Source organism: Limulus polyphemus, unplaced genomic scaffold (genome assembly GCF_000517525.1).
Source record: "Limulus polyphemus unplaced genomic scaffold, Limulus_polyphemus-2.1.2 Scaffold903, whole genome shotgun sequence".
Taxonomy (NCBI): Eukaryota; Metazoa; Arthropoda; class Merostomata; order Xiphosura; family Limulidae; genus Limulus; species Limulus polyphemus.
This window is the reverse complement of record NW_013666513.1, coordinates 246,325-259,006: the sequence shown is the minus strand read 5'-3', so window position 1 is coordinate 259,006 and position 12,682 is coordinate 246,325. Positions and strand designations below refer to the sequence as shown.

At 36.1% G+C, this 12,682-nt stretch overlaps 1 protein-coding gene across 1 annotated transcript in view; it reads left to right on the top strand.

Moving 5' to 3' along the window:
• The window catches only part of LOC106461132, an 82,369-nt gene that overhangs the window by 60,311 nt on the left and 9,376 nt on the right, over nucleotides 1-12,682 (top strand). Inside the window, exons 9-13 of the mRNA XM_022388003.1 lie at nucleotides 1,685-1,746; nucleotides 4,450-4,730; nucleotides 6,535-7,599; nucleotides 8,208-8,434; nucleotides 10,437-10,498. Coding sequence (XP_022243711.1) covers nucleotides 1,685-1,746; nucleotides 4,450-4,730; nucleotides 6,535-7,599; nucleotides 8,208-8,434; nucleotides 10,437-10,498 — 1,697 coding nt within the window. The remainder of the gene's footprint in view (nucleotides 1-1,684; nucleotides 1,747-4,449; nucleotides 4,731-6,534; nucleotides 7,600-8,207; nucleotides 8,435-10,436; nucleotides 10,499-12,682) is intronic.

Below are 12,682 nucleotides of genomic sequence, written 5' to 3'. Positions count from 1 at the left end.
GTGCCTTAACCACCTGGCCATGCCGGGTCGAAACAAGGAAGGTCTTTGAATTTGGGAATTGGCTCTGGTTCTGGCCCTTTTTAAAATACACAGTAGTCTCGTACCTGGCTGGAGTATGAAATGTGATTCTTCTGTGAAATGGACATTGGTCCAGATGTTGTTTAACCAATCCATATGTTCTTGACACCACCGAAGGAGGGGAGCTATTTTGTGGCGATTGTTTAGAGGAACCACGCCAATGGTCGTCTGGCTTAAAGGCCAACCTTATGAAACCTGTTTCTGACCATTTGCTTCTGTATAGAATTATTGAGCAATTACTATTCTGATCTGCTAACTGGGCTCACAAACCTAAGCCCGCTAGTTGCTTTAACTCCGTATTGTCAAGTAACGGTTATCTATCTCTGCTCAGATCTCCGGTCAACCATATTGGTAGGTCGTCGCGAGCTCACATCCTGCTATTCAACGCTAATTTGAACTTTGTAGCCACTCTGCAAGGTTTGTTGTGTTTGGCCATCTCCTAATAGGTTTATTGCCCTCCACAGCATACAGATGTCCGAATGTCTCCTTTAAGGACCCTGGCATGTTACCATATAAAAGTTTAAGTTGCTTATTATCGTTTTGGTGTTTTACGTTGGTAAAGAGTACCACAAGAATTAGTGGTTGGTGGTGTTGACTAGCTGCCTTTCCTCTAGTCTACCACTTTTAAATTAGGGACGGCAAGCGCAGATGGACCACGTGTGGTTTTGCGCGAAATTCAACATACAACAGAAAGATGTTTATGATGGCATATTGTATTCATTTCTACAGTTTCAATTATTCAACAGGGCCCGGCATGGTCAGGTGGTTAAAGTGCTCGACTCGCAATCTGAGGGTCGCGGGTTCGAATCCCCGTCACACCAAACATGCTCGCCCTTTCAGCCGTGGGGGCGTTGGTAAAAGAGTTGGCGGTGGGTGGTGATGACTAACTGCCTTCCCTCTAGTCTTACATTGCTAAATTAGGGACGGCTAGCGCAGATAGCCCTCGTGTAGCTTTGCGCGAAATCCAAAAACAAACAAACAAACAAACAATTATTCAACAGAGATTTTTAAGGGTATTTTAGCTTCACGGGGAAGGTTGTATTAACTGGAACTGTACGTTTGCCTGTTTAATAAGTATACAATAAAAAGTTAAAGATTTTATCACTCAAATAACTAATTTTGTATTGTTTAGCGTATATTTGTAGTCCCATTATTGCTATTCCTTTTGATAATTATGTCCTTATTCAAATAACTAATTTTGTATTGTTTAGCGTATATTTGTAGTCCCTTTATTGCTTTCGTTTTGATAATTATGTCCTTATTTAAAATCAAGAGCTGAAGGAATTACAGGAACAGTTAATAATGTTTTAATCTATTAAGAAAATATAGGTTCTTATAATATTACAAATGGGAATTAAAGTTCGATATTTCGAAATGTTTTATGATCTGTAAATGCTTTTAGTCCATATAGGTTTTTTAACCCCTACTTAGTGCATTTTGAAAAAAATTATTTCAAAAATACGAACTTACTCAACGAGATTTTTTTAAAATTTAGAAACAGTTTGTTCAAGTCGTCCAGCACAATCTGTAAAATAAAGACATTAATTAAAATTGTTTTTATAAATTTTATTCTGCCTCGTTTAATTTCTCAATTTGATTTCAACAGCCCAATAGTGATGCTGTGATAGGTTGGATAAACGGGATCGGCCAAGTCACCGTCATTGACGTGCAAGTATCTATCTTGTGTTGATATTATATATAGTTAACATAAAAACCAATACTCTGTAAAATCATGAAACCTACGTTCTAAGACGAGAAGCTATTTTTTGTGAGAACTTTAAAAATTACTGACTGAATAAAGAAATTCATGAGTACCAAATGATTGGGATCGAGCCTGGGGTAAGTGAAGGAACAGTTATAAGCAAGGGTTGGTAGAAGATAAAGAAACAACTTACAAGACAGTAGCTGTCGTAAAACTATTAACAACTACCTTTGGTAAACAGAGTCAGGAGCCATTTTCAGTTGATCATGGAGCTTGGCAAACCTCGCCGCGACGAGAAAGGTTAAGAACTTGTGACGAGTAGAAGATAGTGTAGACAAAGGTTTTGAGTAAGAATTCGTGGAGAGTAGAAGACAGGGTAGACAAAGGTTTTGGATAAGAATTCTTGGAGAGTAGAAGACAGTGTAGATACAGGTTTTGGTAAGAATTCGTGGAGAGTAGAAGACAGGGTAGACAAAGGTTTTGGGTAAGAATTCGTGGAGAGTAGATGACAGGGTAGACAAAGGTTTTGGATAAGAATTCTTGGAGAGTAGAAGGCAGGGTAGACAAAGGTTTTGGGTAAGAATTCGTGGAGAGTAGAAGACACTGTAGACACAGGTTTGGGGTAAGAATTCGTGGAGAGTAGAAGACAGGGTAGACAAAGGTTTTGGATAAGAATTCGTGGAGAGTAGAAGACAGTGTAGACACAGGTTTTGGGTAAGAATTCGTGGAGAGTAGAAGACAGGGTAGACAAAGGTTTTGGATAAGAATTCTTGGAGAGTAGAAGACAGTGTAGACAAAGGTTTTTGGATAAGAATTCTTGGAGAGTAGAAGACAGGGCAGACAAAGGTTTTGGGTAAGAATTCGTGGAGAGTAGAAAACAGTGTAGACAAAGGTTTTGGTAAGAATTCGTGGAGAGTAGAAAACAGTGTAGACAAAGGTTTTGGGTAACAATTCGTGAGAGATATAAGAAGATATTATAGGCCAAGATTTGGGTAACAATTCGTGAGAGATATAAGAAGATATTATAGGCCAAGATTTGAGTAAAAATTCGTGACGAGTAGAGGGCAAGGTAGGTAAAAATATTGGGTAAAAACTCGTGATAAGTATAAGAAGACAGTATATACAAAGACTTGGGTAAAAGCTCGTGACGAAAAGAAGGCTGTGGACAAAAACTTTCGGTAAGAACCCGTGACGAGTTGAATGCAATATAGAAAAAGATTTTGGGTAAGAGCTCGTGACGAATATATAAGAGTAAGCATTAGTGAAAAATACAAGGTGGTGTAGGCAAAGGTCACAGACAATGGCTAGTTTAGACAAAGGTCACAGACAGTGGCTAGTTCAGACAAAGGTCACAGACAGTGGCTAGTTTAGAGAAAGGTGACAGACAATGGCTAGTTTAGACAAAGGTGACAGACAATGGCTAGTTTAGACAAGAATCATGAGTAGAAAACGATCATTATCACTAAGAACTCGTGCTGAGTAGAAACCAGTTTAGGCAGTTTATGGATTAAAGCTTGGATCATAGCCAATGGCTAGTATAGACAAAAATCACGGAAAAGACTAGAGATGAATAAAAGACAGCCTAGACATGGGCTGATGATTATTGGAAAAATCAATGTTGACTTCAGGATCATTGGAAGAGTCAAATATTAAAATACTTGTAAGTTTTTTTAGTAAGATCAAATACTTGTAAGTTTTTTAGTAAGATCAAATACTTGTAAATTTTTTAGTCAGATAAAATACTTGTAAGTTTTGTTAGTAAGAAACTTCAGTGGTCTGTATCTACACCAGCGTTTCCCAAAATGTGGACCTCCACACCCCTTTAATAAATATGGTTTCTTGTTCACCTTCCTATTTTTTAATATTTTATATATGAGTGAAAGAGTGAGTTAATGACGAGATGTAACATACGAATACACATTAAAATGCTACATGTGTTGTAATAATTACTTATTATTTTCATTAATAAAAATATATATAAAACGTTTAATTGTTTAATTGGTGGGGGGAGGGACGCCCCACACTTTGGGAAACGCTGATCTATACTACACTATCTTCTGGTAATACTACCTCCGAACCTGCTTACCAAGTTTTCACCTCATCATTATTGTTTACGTCATCTTGTATTCACCATCACTGAACCTTTTATCTTTTTTACTCATCTCTTACGAAATGGTGTAAAATATCTTACTTTTATATCAGTTTAGGCTAAAAACATGATGAAGTATTGAACTGAAAAACACGTTTGATATTTATAGTTATTGTCCAAGAAGTTATTTAAAATACCTAAACTATGAAAGTTTTCGATGGGAAACTCGTTGATTTCTTGTTTTCAATAAACTATGATATATTAAGTCGATACTTGTGTAAATTTAAAAACAAAATGTCTGTCAAAGAAAAACTAACGTCCTGGCGGTGATGAAGTAAGTTATCGAAGCATATAGTTTATGATACTGCGTTCAGGCCCAAAATGGTCTATCTTTATACAGTAAATTATTGAATGAATGTTGTATTGTGTTGTGACTGAGGTCAGTCTCATTTTTAAGCATTTATTATGTACGATTAAACACTGTTTTCTTGTTTTGTTTTAAGATCTGTGTTACACTATGATATAACATATATATATATATTTCACACGTAAAAGCTTTGAAATTGACTTTATGTTTCAGCTGGTTAACTGGTTACGAACACCCACAGTATGACGACAGCCAGGATATCCATAACATATCCGGTGAGGTTAATGATGGAAAGGTAACGCTACGTTTTAGTCGAAAACGAAAAACAGGAGATCACACCCAAGATATCGAGTTCACTGCAACGGACGGTTTATATTTTTTCTTTCCCGTAAAAGGTGGAAAATTTGACGGCAGTAACCGCAAGATTGGGTTCCATGAGCAAATACCTGTGGTGTCTAGTCAAAAGTTTTATGTTGGTCATAATCGGGAACGGGGTGAGTCGTTTTTAGAAATTATGAGAAAATATTTCGGTTTTTATATAAAAAGTTAGTAATCCAGAAAGTCCAAGAAAAAATTAATAATGATAATAAAACGTCAAGAAACAAAAATAACACAGGCGTGTGATGGTTTTATTGTCTTAATTTTTACATGTTTTACAGCATATCCTTTACGCTGAATCCGAAAATGATATCCCTTTTTCTCCATCACTCAGAGATTTTTAACAAAATTTAATAACGCAATACGTAAAAGAAAGACTACAACACGTAGTTTGAGACTAAAAGACGTATTTTTCACACAAAAGAATCTGGATGAATGAGGATGCATATTCGTTTGACATCAGTATTATTCCCTTTTCTTCAGTTTGTTTGTATTTTTGTTAACAAACTTAATAATAACAAATGTGTATTGTGGTAAACGAAATGATAATTTGATCTTGTTTGGTTGTTTGTAATTAAGCACAAAGCTACACAATGGGCCATCTGGGCTCTTCCACACCACGGGTATCGAAACCCGGATTCTAGCTTTGTAAGTCCGCATACATACCGCTGTACCACTGGGGGGCTTAATTTCATCTAAGTAAGAGTTTTTTTTTTCATCCCGATTTTAAAAACCTCCTTATAAACTTTTTGAAATCTGCGTAGCAGAATTATGGAAAATCTGTTATTAAAACCAAAACAACTTTTATGAAGTTTAAATTCGCAGACCTGTGTTATTAACACAACGGCGATAAAACATGATACAAGTTATCGAGTTTAAGGAAAAACGAAGTGCGCGATTCTTTGCGCTAACTTTGAAACCTGTGGTGGGAAAAGCACAGATAGTCCTTTGTATAGATTTGCGCTTAACAAATAAAAAATTAGTGAAAAAAAAACACAGTAAACGGAACAAACTGTCAGAAGTCTGATATCAGAGAAACTAGTTTCGACATATTCGTGCGCCCTCTTCAGTCTCACGTTATCTGATATCAGTCTTCTGACAATTTGTTTCGTTTACTATGGTTGGTTTTTTCACTAATTCCTGTACACGTATTGTGTTCTCTTATCATTATTAAGACAAACAATTACTCTTAAGTTCTTAGAAATACTAGCAACGGCTGGTATTTGTGTAGGGGGGAAAGTGGTGCACGTTGACTCAGTAGCATTAATTACAACTGTACAATGTTTAGGCATCTTTGCCTTTACGCTATTTTATATTAAAGCATTTTATTTTTTGATGAATCATCTTACTGTCAGAAATGTGGCACGAGGTATTGTACTTTCATTTTTAGTTCCAGATTTCCTGGTCTTGTCAGATTAGTGTAGTTAAACTTCATTCTTCTTCTATTCAATCGGGCGCAGGTTGGCTCTGTGATCGGAGCTGTAGTTGATGTGCCGAGTTCGAATTTCTGCGATGCCACAAAACATTCCCTTCACTTTTAAATGCCCCCTAGTGACACAGCGGTATGTCTGCGGACTTGCAACGCTAGAAACCTGGTTTCGATACCCGTGGTGGGCAGAGCACAGATAGCCCATTGTGTAGCTTTGTGCTTAACTTCAAACAAACAAACAAACACTTTTAAACTGTAGGCGCATTGTAAGAGCGAAAGACAAGCCTTTATCGTGGGTGGGTGGGAGCTGTTGACTGGATCGCTCTAGCTAATAGTTATGTCATTACATGTGATAGGAAAACCAATTGATGCGGTCTAATATATGCATATGCTATATTATCACCAATGGCAGAAAAATGAAACATAGTTTCATGTTATTTGTTTATAGATTAAAGTAATAATACTTTAGAAAGTTTTCTTTTTCGTTACAGAAGCTGCAAAAGCTAAACTAGACTCTGTGAACGAAGCAGATACTAAATCGGAACCTGAACCGACCAGTGAACCTGATGTAAAATCGGAACCTGAACCGACCAGTGAACCTGATGTAAAATCGGAACCTGAACCCACTAGTGAACCTGATGTAAAATCGGAACCTGAACCCACTAGTGAACCTGATGTAAAATCGGAACCTGAACCGACCAGTGAACCTGATGTAAAATCACAACCTATCAGTGAAGGAGATCTAAAATCGAAACCTGGACCAACTAGTGAATCAGATTTAAAATCCGAATCAATAACCACTAGTGAACCTGATGCAAAATCGGAACCTGGACCAACTAGTGAATCAGGTGTGAAATCCGAACCTGAACACACCAGTGAAGTTAATGTCAAATGGGAACTAGAAACAATCGTAGAACCAGTTGTAAAATCGGGATCTGAAACTAGCAGTGTGTCTGATGCAGAATCAGGTCCTGAACCCACCAGTGAATCTGATGTAAAACGGGAACCTGAACCCACCAGTGAAATAACTGTAAAACAAAACATGGAATCCGCCAGCGAAGCAGATGTAAAGCCAAAGATGAAAACCACCAGTGAAGGAAATGTAAAATTAGACACAGAATCCACCAGCGAAGCAGATGTAAAGTCAAACATGGAAACCACCAGTAAAGGAGATGTAAAATTAGACACAGAATCCACCAGCGAAGCAGATGTAAAGTCAAAGATGAAAACCACCAGTGAAGTAAATGTAAAATTAGACACAGAATCCACCAGCGAAGCAGATGTAAAGTCAAAGATGAAAACCACCAGTGAAGGAAATGTAAAATTAGACACAGAATCCACCAGCGAAGCAGATGTAAAGTCAAAGATGAAAACCACCAATGAAGGAGATGTAAAATTAGACACAGAATCCACCAGCGAAGCAGATGTAAAATCAAACACGGAAACCACCAGTGAAGCGAATATAACGTTAGAACCTAAACAATCAGAAGATGAGCCCACTACTCCGTTTTTCTCTACCCCTGAGTCTGGAATTAAGGCCGAAGTAAAGGCAGAAGGTGCGATATTACAATTAAAAAAAATGAATAGTTTAACAAACATTTCTATTATAAAAAATATTTAGAAATTATCTTTTCAAATCGGATACAAACCACGTGTTAAGAACTTCTAATTGGATATATGCATCCTTCTATTCAGTTGTAATCACGAGAAATGTATCTGAACAAAATGCACAAATATTTCCTATGGATGTATGAGGAGAACTGAAACCCCACTCTTACGAGTGAATAGCCCACTATACGCTTTCTTGGGCGCTCTCAGACTTTCCTGGTATATCCATAGGAAAGTCCCCAATAAAAAAAAATCTACATTTATTGACCGGTTATTTAAAAGTTGAAAGTTTCAAAGTGATATCACGTAATAAACATTAGACTTTTAATAAGAAATGTTTTTCTTTTTCTAAAACTCGTACCGTAGATAAATCAATATGTAAAAAAATAATATTATTCAGTGTATTTTAGTCCAATGAGGTTTGAAAGATCGCAATGAAAAGTACTTAATATAGAGAATAATTTGAGTATATTTTTACACAAGAAACTTTTTTTCCTGATGTGCAATATTAAAATTTCGTTAAATAAAACAAAATTCGTTAACAAATTGTCAACAGAAAGTACGGATGTACCCTTGTCATCGACATCTGGTTCCTCTCAGGCTTCTGGTTCAAACACAACTACCGAAATCATTACCAGGATCTCTGTATCTACGTCCACCGTCATCGTCCACCTCAAGGCGGAGTACAGCGTGAAATTCAAAGTGCCACGAGCTTGGAAGAATGACTTAGCAAAGGAAGACTCGAAAGAATACCGCAAATTTAAGGAAAAACTTTTAAACGATGTCAGTCTCAGTAGTTTTGATTTCTGATTTATGTAATAATTTATATCTAAGCATAAAATAACATATGGCTTGTTCTCCGAAATCATGCTACATTTTTGATTCTGAATTGTTTGGCTTAATTAATGCTCTGTCATTTCCTATTGCGTTCGTAACTTCTGTGTTTAATCTATTTGTATGTTAAAGCTTTTATAGCATATTAAGAGAACCTGTGGGGGAGGAGGGAGTGTGTGATGTCAGACCTAAGATGTAAAGAAATTGAACATGTATATCTATCTATCTATCCATATATATATATATATATATATATATATAATGCAACATCACGACGATTTAAAATGAACATTTGAACTGGGCAATTGATTTTAGGGCCTATTGTTAAGCGCAAAGCTGTACGATATGCTGTCCGTTCTGGCCTATGGCAGGGATCGAACCAAAAAAATTTTAGCGATGTAAGGCCTCGAACTTGTAGCTGAGCCACCGGTGAGATTTTTTTTAATGTCAGGATTTAGAGCTGGGGGTAGAAAAACGAAACGACGTGTGTAACTAACTGGCATAATTTTATTCTGCAGGTTGTCGCCTTATTACGATGCTTTCATAGTTCAGCAAGAAACCGAACTTTTTCGTTATACGTTGACAACGACTTTTATAAAGTACCGTAGTACTTTTTTACGTTAATTCTGGGTTTAAACACGTGTACTTTGAACTCCGTAAGCGTGAATGTTGTTACAAGAGAGATTTAGGTATTACCCAAGTTTTACCTTCATGTTGTAACAAGATATGTTTAGATGTTTCAGTGAAAAGTGTGTTTAATGTTACAAGAAACGTTTAGGTGTTGCACAAAACGTACGTGAATGTTTTTAAAAGATAGATTTAGACCTTTGCATCAAATGTTAATGTTTCTCCATACATGGCACCATGAACTATTTAGAAATATTAAAGTGATTGTTTTTTCAGTTTATTGAAGTTATGGGGCAGATTGCAAATTCCTAAAATATGTGTTTGTTGAATTTCGCGCAAAAAATACTCGAGGGGTATCTGCGCTAGCGTTCCTAATTTAGAAGTGATACACTAGAAGGAAGACAGCTAGTCAACACTACCTACCGTCGAGTAGTGTGATTGACTGTCAAATTATAACGCCCATATGACTGAAAGAGAGAGCGTATTTGGTGATGGAATTCGATCCCGCAACCAGCAGCTTGCGAGTCGAGTACCCTAACCCCCAGGCCATGCCAGGCCTCCTGAAGTGATTGTTTCTGAAAGCACTTACCCCTGAATTAATATTAAATTTGAGGTTATAATGAAAGAAGTTAGTTCAAAATACAGTAAAGCTAAGAATATTGTTGTAACTAAATATTCAGACATTGTGGCTAATGTGTAATTTTACTAGTTATTCTGAATCAGGGATCCAACAAAAACATTTTTGCTTCTAAACGTATACTCTAAATGTGAAAATTACTTCATCTTTGTATTTGTGAGTAAATTATCTCACTCTTTATAATTTTGATGTGTAAAAACCTCCTACACTGTCAGACCAGGTCTTCCTGATGTAGATCTGATATAATTGTGGAGAAATAACTATTTCGAAACGTGTATATTAACTTTGACGTGTTGTGTGGGTCTTACTAGGGTATGTGTTTATTCACACTGATCTTCTTGTACATTATGGTATGTGTTTATTCACACTGATCTTCTTGTACATTATGGTATGTGTTTATTTACACTGATCTTTTTTGTACATTAGAGTGTGTGAGTGTATTCACACTAATATTGTACATTAAGATATGTGTTTATTTACATTGATCTTCTTGTACATTTAGGGTATGTGTTTATTCCCACTGATCATTTTGTACATTAGGGTATGTGTGTATTCACACTGATCTTGTACATTAGGGTATGTGTGTATTCAACTGACCTTCTTGTACATTAAGGTATGTGTTTATTCACACTGATCTTATTGTACGTTAAGGTATGTGTTTATTCACGCTGATCTTTTTTTACATAGATCTCCTCGGAACTGACGACTCTTGAAGGATTTCAGAAGGTTAAAGCTGTTGATTTGAAAAGGTAAGTTTCATTCTAATAGTCTTTCGATGCTTAAATATTTTTCTTTGTCCTGTGTTAAGATATATCCAGATTTGCCTAGATATGTTTGTAAACAATTATTTAGTTTAAAAAATTAATTTTTTTTGATGTAAGTACTACAATTGTTTGTTGTTAAGCTCAAAGCTACTCAATCCAAACCCGGTTTTTAGTGGTATGAGTCCTCAGCTATCCCGCCGAGATCCTGGGGAACTGTTAAAACTGATATGCACAATTAATTGCGTTTTTTTCGCTCGACATTCTACGTAGTTTATAAATAATAATGTAAATGTAAAGTTTTAGAAAATTAAGTCTCCTCTTATTGTGGTATTTACAGTTGTGATCTCCAGAAGGAAGCCAAAAGTTTCCGTAAAAACGCAGATTCAAGAAATGTTATATTAAATAAATCGAACACGGACAGCAAAAGAAAAACACGTAAATGCAAGTGAACACAAAGCTTTGTTCACAATAATATTGACAAATTAGCCGGCTTTAATTGTGACTCTTATTGGCTGCCAAGATCAAAACTAAAGGAACGAAGAGACCATAATTTGTGTGAATTTCCCACTTTAATAGTCAGGCTAAGGCTTTAGTGCGGTATCTCATAAATCATTAGGTTACATACTTCAATTATATATATATATATACATACATAATCCAAACCACCTTTATGAATATACTATTTTTTTTTGTAGAAGGTCCTTACTTAACTGTATAAATGTTAGCTTGAGACTTAAATTGCAGTATGTGGTCTTCACCCGTGTGAAAAAATCAACACGTTGTTTACAAGCTTTCAATATCCGGGCAATGAGGGCGTGATTAACTACATGCAGAAACTGCATGGAAATTTAGAAAGACTATCTAAATATATCGTAATAAAATATTCTATATTAATTATGAAAGGATGAAATTAGTAGCTATTTTAGCTACGACAGTTTCTTTAATACTTATCTTAGAGTCTTCCCGACTCGAATATTGAAATTAAACATTACTGGTCAAATCAGAAAGTTAACTACAGATTGTAAGATGTAATCGTTTCCCACAAGTGACACGTAAAACTTCTTGTTAACCTACACAAAGATGACAAAGGGAAACGTATGAACCCCAACAATTTTCAAATACAAATTTCAGCCGAAGTACAATAAAAAACTCAAATTAAAATGAAAAACTGAAAAATGGTTATGAAATAACATTACAGTAACCAGCCAGTTAACACATTGGATATAAAATTAAAAACAAAGTTTTAAACATTGCAACTTAAATGTAGAATTAAACCAAACTTTGGCTACAATTAATTAAATTAAAAATTCAAAAGGAAAGAAAGTAAAAATAAACTGAAAATGAACAAAACGCAGATACAACTATAAGCTACAACTGTGTACGAAAGTTATAAAACAAAAGTAAAACCAGTTACACAAAAATTGGGAAGATAGTCATTCCACTAAAACCAAATCAAACTAGATAAATAAAAGGAATCAAAGTATTTATTTGTTTGTTGTTAAGCACAAAGCTACTCAGTGGGTTGTCTGAGCTGTGCCCACCATGGGCAACGAAACCCGGTTTTTAACATTATATACCCTTAGACTTAGCACTGAGCCACATCTACATACATACAACGGAGGACCTCTTTGCCCCTTCATTTTTCCTTCTTGAGGTGCACTATATCTTCCCAAAGTCACTGTTTCTCACCCTGGTGGCGATCGTATTAGTCTCAGGCTCTGCTCCTCTTTTAACATATATATATATATATAATGCCTTTACAGTCACTTTTTCTGGGATATTTTGAGAGGGCCAATGAAAGGACTTCTTGGGATGATTATTACAGAGCTGACAATGGTGTTGGTCCAGAAGTACTGGCTATGCCAGATGTTCCTAAATCATTCAGACCACATCACTCCTTGGACTTCTTTGGGCAATACATTTCAGGAAGGTGATTCTGGGGTCTCTGCATCTCCTTGAGATGACGATACACATTACTCTTCCACGATGATGTTCGACACCCTTCCAAGATTCGGAGATTATGCTGCTGGCCATTAGGGTTGGGTCCTTAGTGGTAGTTGGGCTGCAGGTCACTTAAAAGGTGTCAGTTCCATGATAATCGAACTGGTGTATTTAAGTGTTTTACACTCGCCAAAAAGAAACCTATCATTCTATAGGTATTGGAAGAAC